The following is a 14,174-nucleotide window of genomic DNA, read 5'->3' as shown; positions in this document are numbered from 1 at the left end:
CGAGGAAACACTGAAATCTGATACCAAGATGATAAGGGGTTTCCTGATCTTCTCAGTAAGCGACGGTGGATATGATGAACACGTGATGAACACATCGGAGATAACACGATGATGAAGTGGATGATAACTTCTATAACGCTACGAGTCCCTCGATTGGTCCCTATCACCAATGCAACAGCTCTCAACCCTGCAAGATATTCGCAACTTCACACACTTGCGCACGTAGCCGCCGACCACGAAGCGGTAAGTTGCAACCGTCTAATTTCCAATGGAACAGCAGATCACACAAGACTTTCAGTAGAAAAACACCAAATCGACGCGGATCAGTGTAGAGATTCTATAGAGTTGCAAAGCAATCAACTATGAACTAGGGTTTATCTTAAACGTTGTCAAAACCTAATTTGGGGCTGTCCTGGGCACTTATATAAGGGTTCAGGACGACCAGAAGTCGAGAAAATACATTGAAAGCCGACCCAGATAGAGATCTGGTCGAGACTGACTAGGACACGGCCGGTCAGGGGGCCGGTCGACCGGGCCAGGGACCGGGCAGACCGATTGAAACCGGGCCTGGCACCGGGTGGTGACCGGGCTAGGGGTCTAGAGCCCCTGGATGTGGCCCGGTGTGCACCGGTCTAGGGTCCGGTCGGTGCCGGGTGGATCCGGCGTAGCGCCCGGTCGAACCGGACGGGTCACCGGGCCGGCCGGTGTGGTGGCCGGTCAGACCGAGGATGGCGCCGGCCTGGACATCTTCTTCTTCCCTCGCGCATGCATCCCTCTCCTCCCTCGGGCATCCATTGGATGTCTTCTTGTACAGCTTCACGTCAAGATGCTCCTCTTCTCCTCGTGCGATGTTTGCTCCATCTTCATACCTGATCATACATAAGTAACAAGATTTAGGCAGTGTAAAGTTCTCATCAATCAAAGTATCATTTAGGAACAAGTTAACCTGTTATTTGAGTAGCTTCGCACGAGCTCTTGTCATAGGTCCAATCCTAACTTCATTGGACTTGAGCTTCACAAAGAGCATCGTTTTCATCTTGTAATGACAGAGGTAGTAGCTCAGTTGGGATGTCCTCATCAGGAATCATACACGCAAGACTCGTTCCCACCTATAATTCTGCTACCATCCAATGTCTTGCAACAAGTTGAACCCTCGCATCTTACTCAATCAAGACAGAGCCCATAATATCATAAGGTTGCACTGGAAGTACACTAAACACGGAAGACATAGCAATCTCTTTGTTCCTGGGTGGCAAACCACAAGTGTACTAACCCTCGGGTCACCACCACATACCATGGTTAAATCTGCCAGGTATGTAGCCCCGAGTAGCCACTCAACATAAACCAAGCCACTCCAAATCCATCCAGGTGTTTCATTAAGGTTATTAATTTTCAAATTTTTAAACACCCACAACCAAGTAATGCAAAAACATTGGCATTTTATGTTGCAAAGCAAAATAAAGCATCCTAGCAGAAATCTTGAGAGCAGCTACACGGTACTAGGTTTGCTAAGCATAGCATATATACTTCACTTTTGAAAACAAAACCTATCATGCATATACTACTCAAAAACTCTAATGCATAATATAAAATAAGTAGGACTTGAATTTCACTTTCCCTGATCAAAGAAACCACTACACTCGCAGCAACCGCAAGCGTAACATTGATCCTCTTCACAATCTAAACAAACAAACAACCCAAAATAAACATAGCATTCTAGATGAACAGCCATAGACATGTATGCATGCATGATATGCACGATTTAATTTCACTCAATTAGTTGATGTGAGAATGTTGCAAGAGTGGTTCTCTAATGTTTAGGAGGTTGGTAAAGTTCTCTGGAATAAAATATTTTATTGGGTTTTTCATAAATAACAAAACTAGTGATTTGCATAACACATAAACCACTAATAAATAGCTACTGCAAGTTTTATGTTTTGTAAAAATCTAAACCTCACATCTCTGGATAGGGTACAGTAATACAAGGCCATAGCAATTGGATTCACTCAAAAATAATTTATAGATTTTGAATTATATGCAAAATACTTATTTGCACATAATTTGAAATAGCAAATTTGTGCACGTATCAAAGTTTAACAACTCTGGTTCCATGGTGTTCGACATGTTCTAAAGATTCCAGAGACTACAAAAAAGTAAAATTTGGACCACTGGATTAATTTACATAATTTTTATAGTGGCAAAGGCTGAATTCTCTGTTTTGAATTATGGTGCAAAACTTTCTAAAAAACCTATACCTTAACTCTCCATAAATGTGTTCTACAGATTACAAGCTTTCCAACGGTATGAAATTTGCTAAATTTGGATCTACGGTTGATTTTATATTGATTTTACAAGTGGGACAACAAAATCTGGAATTTGAATCTAATTTGAAACGAGTTTGACTGGGCTGCTGACCGTACAGGCCACGTGGCGGCTTCTTATTGGCCTATACACGTTTGGTTAAGGATCTGTTTTGATCCGCTAGATTTGGATCCTACGGTCTAGAACGAATCAAGAAGAAAAGAAAGAGATAAGAAGAAGGCCACACCTGCCGGCCGGAGTTGGAGGGGACGACGGCGGTGCGGCTCCGGCGGTGGCGTCGGCGGTGGCGTCGGCGGTGCTCCCAGTGGTCCTCGGCGGCGGCGTGGGGCAGACGAGGTCGGCCTCGGCGAGGCAAGGGCGCGGGTGGGGGAGGCGGGGCCAGGGCCTGTCTCGGGCGGCCGGGGGATGCGGCCGGGGGCTGCGGCCGGAGGGGCGGCGGTGGGGCTAGCTTCGGCGAGCAATGGCACCGGCCGGGGGCGTGTTGGAGAGGGGGGAGTGGGGGAAAACAGAGAGGAGGCCGGGGGCTACATATAGGGCCAGAGGGGGCAGGGGGCGGGACGGAAATCAATGGGGTGTTTAACTCCGGTGATCGCCGATTTTTTTGTAACCGAAGCTTTTAAGGGCGTTAATGGTGTTGATGGCAGAGGTTGAAGAAGGCTCGGGTGGGGCCCACCACCTCAGCATGTGGGGGAGAGAGAGAGGGCAGGGCGCGCGCTGGGTTGCCGCTCGGTCGGGTTGGGCTGGCGCGACCGGGCCGGCCCAGCTCAGTCGATCTTTTTTTTGTTCTTTTATTTTTCTCTTTTTCCTTTTTGTTTCTTCCGTAACTTTTGAACCATAGCTTCGAATTTGCTCAAATTTGTTTCTAAAAATTTCTAAAAATAAGAGGGTTTCTTTGGGACTTGGGTATATATGTTTTAAACAAATTTGAAAGTTAAATAAAATAAAATAGCACATAGGCTATTTAGTAACACATAGATGATTTAGGGTTTTTAGGGTTTGTCCCCTCTGGGTTCGTTATTTCATGTGATGCACTTAATGCAAGAATGATATGAACGCATGCATATTTAGGTTTTGAAAATAGTGGGATGTTACACAATCTCACCAGTTTTGCTAAAAATAAAGGATTAACCGTATAATGTGTAAAGATGATGTTTGTTTGCAGTAAAATAAAGATAACAATGCTTACAGTAAGTAAACGGAAAATGATGATTGTACCAGTGTAAAATATTGACTTCTGCTTTTGTTTTGTCCAACTCCGAGAATATTTCTTATACAACTTGTCTGAAATACAAAAACAGCAGAAAACATGGAACTAACATTGTGGCATCTTGTCAATAGGTTAGTACCGGAAAATGTATAAAAGTGAAATGAAGTGTACGCAAAACATATATAAATTGGTGTAAAACAAGCATGAAACATCAAAAGTTATAGATACCTTTGCGACGTATCAGTTGGCTAGAAGCTTGTTGGCTATTTCTTGGTGGTTAGCTATGGACTCGGCTTGTGCTAGCATCATTTCCCTTAGCTCTCTTTGTTTGTTCACATTTCCTTGAATTGTTTCCTTCACCATTGCACATGCCACAATAGGCTCTCTCATGAGACTCTTGGAATTGGTCGGTGCACCATTCTCGTGCACCATCACAGCCCCAACCGTCCATGTCGCTCCTAAAACGCTTTGTCTTGCGTCTTCCACGTTTAATCATCTTCAATTCTGGATCGGGCCATAGTTGAACTCCATGATACTCCGGAAATTGATATTGGTCAAGGTATGGTTGAAATCTTGGTTCCCATGTCTTCTTGATGGTCTCCATAGAGAACTCGGAATATCTCACGGTGAATGGCCGGGTGGTTATAGTCCATATGTCGAGTGCGGGCTGCCGCTAGCAAATGTGAGCACGCGAGATGAAGCAACGATGGTCTTCCAGATGTACAATCACAAACTTTGAGCGAGAACTTAGATGCTCGGCCACAATGTTGGACACCATCGGCCGTGGTTCCTCGTGGCTCGTCAACTTGGTAAATAAGCTCATCTTTATCAAACAGTGTGGCAACTTGGGAATCCGCCTTCTCTAACTGAAATTCCATCCACTAGTCAATCTTCGGTGGGTACTTATACCTGTGCTTGTTCTTCTTGAAGATTCTCGTAATTTGCTTGTCATTTTTATCTAAGTAGTTCATAAAATACATACTCAACTTGTTGAATGTATATCGAACTATTGTTGTCATGGGAAATGCATGGACACCATTGAGCACCTTGTTAAAGCACCCGATGATCCCGTCCCAACACCGTGTCGTGGATTTCGGCCTCATTGGCCAAGAACCCCTCATCAATTTCTTCATGAGGACCATCGTCATCCGGGTCCGATGCATATCATCGACTATACGGGAGGTCACGGTCCATATTTTCTTGTGTATAATACTTATCCACATCTCCAACATATTGTTGTCGTGGAGCTCAGCCTCATTCTCATCGTTCCCATACTCATCGTGCCTCTTCAAATACTCCGTCTTGGATCGTTGGAATCGGGCTACATGTTTGCATCATGTCTTCTTGATTCCAACGAAGTTCTCTCATTTCCTATTGGTTTGTTATGAATTCCTACCATTCAACGGGGAGGCAAGCCGGCTGAAGTCCAAGTGCAAAGTACTATCAACCTTATTGGTGGCAAACAACTTAAGAGCCTTATCTAGTGATTCGGCCATCGTACCTCCTTGTATGCAACCCAACATCGCTCGGAGTTGATATGCATTATCTTTCAACGAACATGCATTCTGAACCCGTATTATGCCTTCCCTCCAACTCAACAACATAATTTGGGTTCATCCAATTCAAATCAATCCTAACTTGTTCCAAGACATACGCATAGTTAGAGCATCTCCAACAGGCACACTACATTTCGGGGCGCTATATGTCGCTGCGATCGCGCTGTAAACGTTTACCGCGCGCTGCGCTGAATTTTCCCCCACCGGACGCTCTAACATACAACGCGTGCGTGGGCGCTCCAAAATACAGCACGCACCGGCGGAAAACAACTTTGATACACTACTATGCATTTAACAAGATCAAATACTCACATAAATCATGAAACAAATGATCTACCATAGTTCAAATGGACACAAAGTGCAACACACACATCACATAGTTTAAGAACCACACACAATATGATGTAGTTTAACAACCACACACAACATATGGTTCAAATAGAAACAAAGTGCAACACACAATTTGCATATCACAAATGCAAGATAGAATCTCACACTTCCGCATTTTCCAAGTCATCGCCATCTTTTGCTTCTTCTTCATCGACACCTTGGCTTGAAGGAGGAATAGTAGGATCCATAGAGGCCACGAATCCTCCCGGTGGTGCTCCCATGGTCCATAGACACCACCCACCGATGCTCCCATAGTCGTTTGGCGCATGGGGCGGCGGCGCGGCGGAGGCGGCGGCAGGTGGAATGGAGTAGGGAGGGGTCGGTCGGGTGCCGGAGGGCGCGTCCATCGCCGGAATTGTGCCGGCGGCCGCGCGGAGGCGCGATTGGGCGGTGGGGCGGCGAAGCGCGGGAGGAAGTTTCAGCGCGGGGTTTTCTCGCGCGTGCGTCGAGCGATACCGCGCGCTGCAGCCGGAGCGCAAAGAATAGCGCCTAGGATTAAGCAAAACGGCCCGCGCCCAAAAAAAAATTGCAGCGCCTGCTGGAGGGACAATTTCGCGCTCCGGCACTGCATATCGGCGGTTTATATAGCGTGCGACCTATATGGCGCGCCTGTTGGAGATGCTCTTAGGGCTACGGTTGAACACCAAGTCAACCTCATCCTGGTCTGGCTCGATGTTTCCTTTCAAAAAAGCGTCCTTGTCCTTATGATGAACACTCTCAGCGGTGCTACACTCAATAGTATAGTGCCCAAGTGAGGGGCTCTACATAACACGGGGTGGGCCACAGCCTAGCCCTGCCTCGCCATAGTAGCAGGAAGTGTAGCGCCGATGCAAATGGCGCTATGTTGTGGAGTGCAGCGCCGCTCGAATAGGCGCTATCCGAAAGGGTTAGTTTCGTGTAATATTTTTGTCGAAGGTTTATTTTTCGATTTTGTTTCAAGTTTGGGTTATTTTTCTCAAATTTGCCGCATCGGACACCGATATGGAGCGTTTACGAGACTTTATGCGCAAACATTTAAAAGCTGCACCTCTCTGTCGGCACTAGAGGAGTAAGCTAGGGGACTGACATGCGCCTTCTTGCGGGACTCATCGGTGCTGATGATGATGTCACCCGGCACATTACAAACAAACCAAATAGGTTGACTCAAGCATGGCATAATTCAGACGTGTTCTCATGATCTCATCTGCTAGTTTTGCATATCCATTCATTCATCATGGCACTACACCAAAAAGACATGACCAGCAACCTGACAAGATACCCATTTCCGAATTGAATGTTCCTTTGTGATTTGAAGTTTTAGAGTTGTAACGACACGAGAAGAGAATTACAAATCAAGCTAAGCACATAAGCACACATTAGCATAAACATATGCGGTAATCTAGCTACTTCATCCTGGAGGAACCAATGACAGCAAGCTCAACTTCAATGCAGCACTTTGCTTTCACTAGATAACCATTTGCCGGGTCTATGAAATCTTCCAGCGATATGAACTTGTCCCATCCCCAACTGTCGAAATTCTTCGAGTACTCCTCCCGACCTAAAGAGAAAACAACGTTTCAGTCAGGAAGTGTGATGATAACAGTGCAATTAGCATCTGAACTCCTGTTCGTTGCACAAAAGAGCGAACCTTTTCCTGTGGTGAAGTCCTTGCCAGTTCCAAGGTTTTTGATGGACATGCTACTTTCTATCAGTTTTGCAGAGTTCTTGTGGAGTGTATCCGGCACCTTCATGACCAGGTACAAGGAGAGGTAGTTCCCATTCATATCATCTCCAGATGGATAGATCTTGATGGACCTGAAATTTCAGCAAGTTCTGTATGAAACTAGTAATTAAGAGTTAAAATTATGAGTCATGTTAAGCACTGCAAATTGAAGACGGTAAGTATCACCATTTGTGTCCACTGAGCTCAAACTCTGGAGAGAAGCTCGGATTCTCCAATGCAAAGAAGTCCTCAATGTTCCAGGTGTAGACTTCGGGTTTACTGCAGATGTTGTTCATCTTCTGAACAAACAGATTCTCTGACGCACCCTTAGCTTTAGCAATGTTAACTGAGATGAAATCGACACAGAAAACACAGCTATTGTTGACAAGAAATCCAGAGGATTTTTCCTTCAGTGCCGCGAGAGGAATCATGCATGAGGTCCCAGAGGTTCTGCTTTTACTCTGGAAATCGTGGCTAACTGCAAACCAAATTCTTAAATGTAAGGCAGAAACAAATAACTGATATGATATTTTCTGGAGAACTGTTGTTTTTTTTCTTGTGAAACAGGTTATAAGTTACACTATCAATCTAGTGACTGACTAGCCGTTTTTGACAAAGGACATTTTATTAATGCATGAAGATGATACATAGGACAACTTGCTGCAACAACAGTAGGTTTAGTAAAACATTCCTAAGGTACCTTGGTGTTGATGGTGTTTTCCATATAACTGGTCATATATCAAGAACTTAAAAGTTGTCTTCACGACCCTGCCAGACCTCACAGAATCTCTGGTCAGCTGAAGCCGAAGAGAAACATATTCATTTGGGTCGCCACTCTTTGTGTCCCTTGGCTTCAGTTTCAAGTGCCTGCGAATCAAATCAAGAGAAAGGTCACCTCAGATTAAAAAAAAGTCAAGAGAGGAGTTGACAAGAAACAAGTGAGAAGACTTCTTTAGCTGGCGTATATTAATCAGATAAAATGGGAATATGCAAAAAAATGTGAGAATGGATTATGTTCATGACATTGTATGCATCACAGCTCTCTCTTGGAAAATAGCTGAAAGAAAGAGCATGCTAATAGGTGTACCAGTTAAGCCCCCGCATGTGGAACACATTTGAGTAGGTCCAGCCTGTACCCCTGTCAAGAAGCGAGGAGAAACCATCGATTGTCCACTTGTAGTTGTAGGATGCCTGCACCGCGTCGTCGGATCCCTGGTTTGATCCTCCTGCAACAACAACAATAATTCTTACAACAGTAAGTGCCTGAACAAATCACAACACATAGCTTAGCGGCTCAGATTACTATCACACAAGTTTTACTGTAAGAAGAAGCAAAGCGAAGCTAAAAACGAAATCCTTACTGCAGCCGGCACTAACACACGAGTTGCCCATAGCTCTTGCACTTCCTTTGCACAGGAATCCTCTGCAATCGAAATCAATCACCGTGCCATGTAATGAAAAGTTTGTAGTTAAAAACAAATAGAGTTATGCACAGCAGAATAGAAATAAAATAACATGGTAATTTTCATAGTCAGTGCAGATCTCAAGTTTCAACCAAATAATAAAGGGATTTGCTAGTTCTCAGCTAGCTGAGAACTAACTTCATACTCAGTTAAATCCTGCACCATTTAATTTGCATTATGGTTCGTGCTAGTTACGAGTTGCAACATGAGTTGCAACTTAGATTTGATAGTCGACTGATAAATAGTCACACCTAATAATAAAACGAACAAACATCAAGAGCTTCGCAAAGAAAGCAGACTGAAAATTGGCAAACACGTCGCTCTTCATGAACGCATGAACAAAGCCAAGACGTTGCATTACGAAACCCATTATTAACCAACTCATGAAAGATGTCCATAGACAATCAGAATCACGCATCATATATGTCTTGCTAAGTCGAGATGGGGTAGGGGCGGAGCATACCTCGCAGGCGCGGTGTCTGGCTAGCCGACGTTGGTGCCGTACCTTGAACCCTGAACAGCCCCAAGGAGGGTTTTATGGAGGCCCAGGGGAGATGCGATATGGCAAGCTTCTACCCTGCCCTGCTCGCGGGGTACAAGAATTTGGTACTGTTTTCATCTTAGATCGCACTCCTAAAATAAGGTAATTACCCTGCGTAGAAAGGGAATGCACCACACGGAAAAGGCCTCCAGAAACCTTAGCCACTCCTTCCCTCTATGGCCCCGTTCGGAACAAAGGAATTGCAAAGCAAATTTGGAGGTTTGATTTGTATGGAATATTTTCCACTGTGGATGTTCGGAACTAAGGAAACCGCAGCAGCGATTTCTTAGGAAAAGTGTCTGCCTTTTTATCTTGATTCAAAAAGGAATTCTTACATCTGCTGTGAGCCCTTGTTCACGCGGATGTCCAAGGGGACACGATGTTAGCCAACTAAAATATGGATTGTGCTTCCATAAACGATACCACAATACCTATTCGGGAGTTTACACTGTTTTGAGATTTAGTGGTCATGGAAACACAAACCTTATAAGATATAATACTTTAGATATTTTAATATGAATTACATACGGACTAACATGAGCGAACAGACACACAAAAGTACGCTAGATATAAAAGATTCGAAAATGGATAAAACATCTTATAGTTTCGAGTGGACTGATATTAGCGATTTTTTAAAAATAAATAATATGAATTATTTAATAATTCTGGGAATGTCACGCCTTTAAAAAATATTGAATATGTGACTCGGTCGGCCACGCGTCGCCCGATCTGCTGACGGCACGCCGACCGGCGAGAAGGAAACCGACTGCAGGTGTCAGAGGGTCCCCCGACCGGCCGATCGCGCGCTTGGCTAAGAATCGGCCACGTACGCGCCGATTGGTGGACGGTCGGCCGAGTAGTCCTGGCCATGAGTCTGTCGCGCCGAGGCACCCCTATGTCTTCTTCCTCCTCTCTCTATCTTTCTCTCCTTTCTCCCTCACGAACTTGCGACGAGCAGCAGCTCAAGTTCTTCTCAGCCAACACCTTATTTTGCCTATATTTGAGGCCTATTTCCACCAAAATTGCACCATTTTGCTAGTAAGAGTTAGGGGAACCCCAATCTATAGATGGGTTAGTGTTTGGAGGTGGTTTGGTGGTGCAGTTTTGCAGCAATGGTGTTGAAGTGGTGGAGCTTAGTGTTAGTGTAAGGCTGGCTGCGTGGTGGTGGTGGTGCTGCTGCTACTGCTGTTGTTGTTCGGGTGATTCCACGGCGTTTCACGGAAAGGCTCCCCATGCTTCAAGGGTAAACCCTAATCCTCGCTTATTATTTTTAATTGTGTATGCTTATGCAGGCACACGGAGATAGTTAGTTAGGTTTGAGTATAATTTTGTGGTGGATAAGTTACTTTTTTTAAATTAGGATTGTGTATATTCCTGTAGTGGATTAGTTGTTCATGCATACCAAAAAAATTTGAGGTCAGCTGAGATGTCCAATATTGTGAAGATAGTATTTTTCTATGATTTAGGTAACGAACTATCAAATGAGATGGAAGTTGATCTGAGTGAGTTTAAGTTTGTAGAGATGGATTTAACTGCCCCAAAAACATGGACAGTGGAGCAGTTGAAGGATTAGTTGACAGAATGCTTCCGGCTTAATCCTGAAGTGTGCACAGTGGGTGTGCATGCATTGTGAACTAAATCAACGTCAATAATTTCCTGGTATCTAAGGCTGGTAGATGATACCTCTAAGTGGGTGAACTGGTTAGAAGGGTGTAAGAAGAGAGGAACTCCCCCTGTGGCCTTGGTGCTTCCCGTGGGCGTGGAGGTCGCTCCTCCCCAAGGAGGTTACAAATCAGGGTAGAGAATTCAGGCACACGGTGGAGGCGATGGTTATGAGTTAGGAGAAGATGGTTATAGTGGTGAGGCTGATGGTGACGAGGAATATGGGCACATGCAGAACTAGATGAAAGAGGAAGATACAGATGGTAAAAGTCATGCTGATGAGTCTGATGTGTCTGAGGAGGAAGATAACGGAGAGGAGGTGTCTATTCCTGGAAGTTGGAATCAGCACTTTGCATCTGCAATGACAGTAGACGATGGCCATGATTCTGCCTGGGAGTATCACAAGAACGACGTCGCCAAGGGGGGCACATTTTAGTCGAGTAGACATCTACTAGAAGCAATTATTAAGTGGGCAATGTCGACACATAGGCAGTTCAAAACAATCGTGTCATCTGGGAAATACCTGAAGATGGAATGTGTGGACATTAATTATCCCGGAAGGGTGCATGGGTACGTTCCTAAGTTTAACACAACATGGAGAGTCCGCGACTTCCTTCCATACACTTGTGTTATTCCAAGTATCCGCCAGGATCATCGAAACCTTTCGTCCACTCTTTTAGCTTGATTGTTCTACTCAGATATAGTGGAAGGTCAAGCCATGTGAGTAAGTGCTATATATAAAAAAGTTAAGAAGCATCACTTGTACAACATTTCTTATGGCAAATCTTGGAGGGCTAAGAGGGTGCTGGAGATGAGGTTTGGTTCGTTCCAAGACACTTACGACTCTGTTGTCCGTCTCCTGAACACAGTGCACGTGAGGAATCCAGGCACATATGTAAACATCAAAGCATGTTCTTGCGAGAGTACCCAACTTATAGGGTTCAACATCGAGTGTTCTTCTCTTTTGGTGTATGCATCGAATCTTTCAGGCACTGCCGGCCCATGTTATATGTGGACGGCACGTTTCTCACTGGCCGTTACAAGGGTCAAATCTTGACCTTCACTGGAGTGGATGGCAACAATCAAATCGTGCCACTCGCTTTTGCTTTTGTAAAGAGTGAGAACACTGAAAGTTGGTTATGGTTCTTTAGGCATATGAAAATATTGATTGTGAAGGACAAGCCAAATGTTTGCATCCTTCATGATAGTTATGCAGGTATATACAATGCTATTAAGATACTGAACCAGCTTGGGGAACAAGCGCCATGGATGGACATTCAGAGCCGCTGGTGCATGCGCCACTCGGGGCCCATTTTTGCACACAATTCAGGAGTAAGAGTCTTATGAATCTATTTCGAAAACTATGCATCCAGACTAGGAGTGGAAGTACAGTTTTCTCCAGCGCAATTTTTTAGGAGTTCAGTAAGCAGCAAGTTGTGCAGATGGTAGCAGCACATATGTAGGCAGTTGCTGCACAAACAACAACTGATATGGATATCCAGACCTGGTACACTAGGACAGCCATTGATATGATGATTAAGTCTAAGGTTGTACCAGTATTTTATCATAGTCTTATTATTAGGAAATAATAATGTAGCCAGGACATGTGGTGGGCCAAATTAGGGTTATTAGTGTGTCCGTTGGGATTGGACATGTCCAACCCAACTAGGGCTAGGCCCATAGTGGGGAGCCCCAGCCCAATAGGGGTTGGCCGGCCATCCTCCCCCTCTTATAAGGAGGTGGGGCGGCTAGGGTTAGAGTTAGTCTAGTTTTGATTCAGATCATGTAGAACCTTGGGTTCCAGTTATCACCATCCCTGCGGGGTTGGCTCTATGACGGCGTCTCGGACGTTCGTCTAGTTATCCAATAAAGATGTGTGAGTTCTTGAGTTGTCAAGGGTAATCATATGTGCTTGAGTATCCTTGAATCTGTGACGACGTTCGTCTAGTTATCTGATGGCGTGTAACTCACACGTTCGTTGGGAACCCCAAGAGGAAGGTATGATGCGCACAGCAGCAAGTTTTCCCTCAGAAAGAAACCAAGGTTTATCGAACCAGGAGGAGCCAAGAAGCACGTTGAAGGTTGATGGCGGCGGGATGTAGTGCGGCGCAACACCAGAGATTCCGGCGCCAACGTGGAACCTGCACAACACAACCAAAGTACTTTGCCCCAACGAAACAGTGAGGTTGTCAATCTCACCGGCTTGCTGTAACAAAGGATTAACCGTATTGTGTGGAAGATGATTGTTTGCAGAGATAACAGTAAAAACAAGTATTGCAGCAGATTTGTATTTCAGTATAAAAGAATGGACCGGGGTCCACAGTTCACTAGAGGTGTCTCTCCCATAAGATAAAAGCATGTTGGGTGAACAAATTACAGTCGGGCAATTGACAAATAGAGAGGGCATAACAATGCACATACATGTCATGATAAGTACAGTGAGATTTAATTGGGCATTACGACAAAGTACATAGACCGCCATCCAACCGCATCTATGCCTAAAAGTCCACCTTCAGAGTTATCATCCGAACCCCTTCCAGTATTAAGTTGCAAAGCAACAGACAATTGCATTAAGTATGGTGCGTAATGTAATCAACAACTACATCCTTAGACATAGCATCAATGTTTTATCCCTAGTGGCAACAGCACAACACAACCTTAGAACTTTCTGTCATTGTCCCAGGTATCAATGCAGGCATGAACCCACTATCGAGCATAAATACTCCCTCTTGGAGTTAAGAGCAAAAACTTGGCCAGAGCCTCTACTAATAACGGAGAGCATGCAAGATCATAAACAACACATAGGTAATAACTTGATAATTAACATAACATGGTATTCTCTATCCATCGGATCCCGACAAACACAACATATAGCATTACCGCTAGATGATCTTGATCATGTTAGGCAGCTCACAAGATCCAACAATGAAGCACAATGAGGAGAAGACAACCATCTAGCTACTGCTATGGACCCATAGTCCGGGGGTGAACTACTCACTCATCACTCCGGAGGCAACCATGGCGGTGAAGAGTCCTTCGGGAGATGAATCCCCTCTCCGGCGAGGTGCCGGAGGAAATCTCCGAGAATCCCCCGAGATGGGATTGGCGGCGGCGGCGTCTCCGGAAGGTTTTCCGTATCGTGGTTCTTCGTATCGGGGGTTTCGCGACGGAGGCTATAAGTAGGCGGAAGGGCGAGTCGGAGGGCGACGAGGGGCCCACACCATAGGGCGGCGCGGGCCCCCTGCGGCCGCGCGGCCCTATGGTGACGGCGCCTCGTCGCCCCACTTCGTATCCCTTTCGGTCTTCGGAAGCTTCGTGGCAAAATAGGACC

General features: G+C 45.1%; 1 protein-coding gene across 1 annotated transcript; it reads right to left on the bottom strand.

The window, feature by feature from the left end:
- Nucleotides 1–6,857: 6,857 nt before the first annotated feature.
- On the bottom strand, nucleotides 6,858–8,569 carry LOC124646671 (probable inactive serine/threonine-protein kinase fnkC). Its single transcript, XM_047186757.1, has 6 exons — nucleotides 8,555–8,569; nucleotides 8,265–8,440; nucleotides 7,878–8,044; nucleotides 7,364–7,655; nucleotides 7,103–7,269; nucleotides 6,858–7,012 (listed from the first exon to the last, which is right to left on the bottom strand). The coding sequence occupies exons 1-6, from the start codon at nucleotides 8,567–8,569 to the stop codon at nucleotides 6,858–6,860; spliced, it is 972 nt and encodes a 323-aa protein (XP_047042713.1).
- Nucleotides 8,570–14,174: the final 5,605 nt, after the last annotated feature.

Source organism: Lolium rigidum, chromosome 4 (assembly GCF_022539505.1).
Source record: "Lolium rigidum isolate FL_2022 chromosome 4, APGP_CSIRO_Lrig_0.1, whole genome shotgun sequence".
Classification (NCBI taxonomy): domain Eukaryota; kingdom Viridiplantae; phylum Streptophyta; class Magnoliopsida; order Poales; family Poaceae; genus Lolium; species Lolium rigidum.
This window is presented reverse-complemented; position numbering and strand designations above follow the sequence as displayed.

Coding starts and splice junctions, on each gene's coding strand:
- LOC124646671 (XM_047186757.1), bottom strand. Junction 8,045..8,264: donor CACATGCGGGGGCTTAACTG/GTACACCTATTA, acceptor TTTGATTCGCAG/GCACTTGAAACTGAAGCCAA. Junction 7,013..7,102: donor GGACTTCACCACAGGAAAAG/GTTCGCTCTTTT, acceptor TTTTCTCTTTAG/GTCGGGAGGAGTACTCGAAG.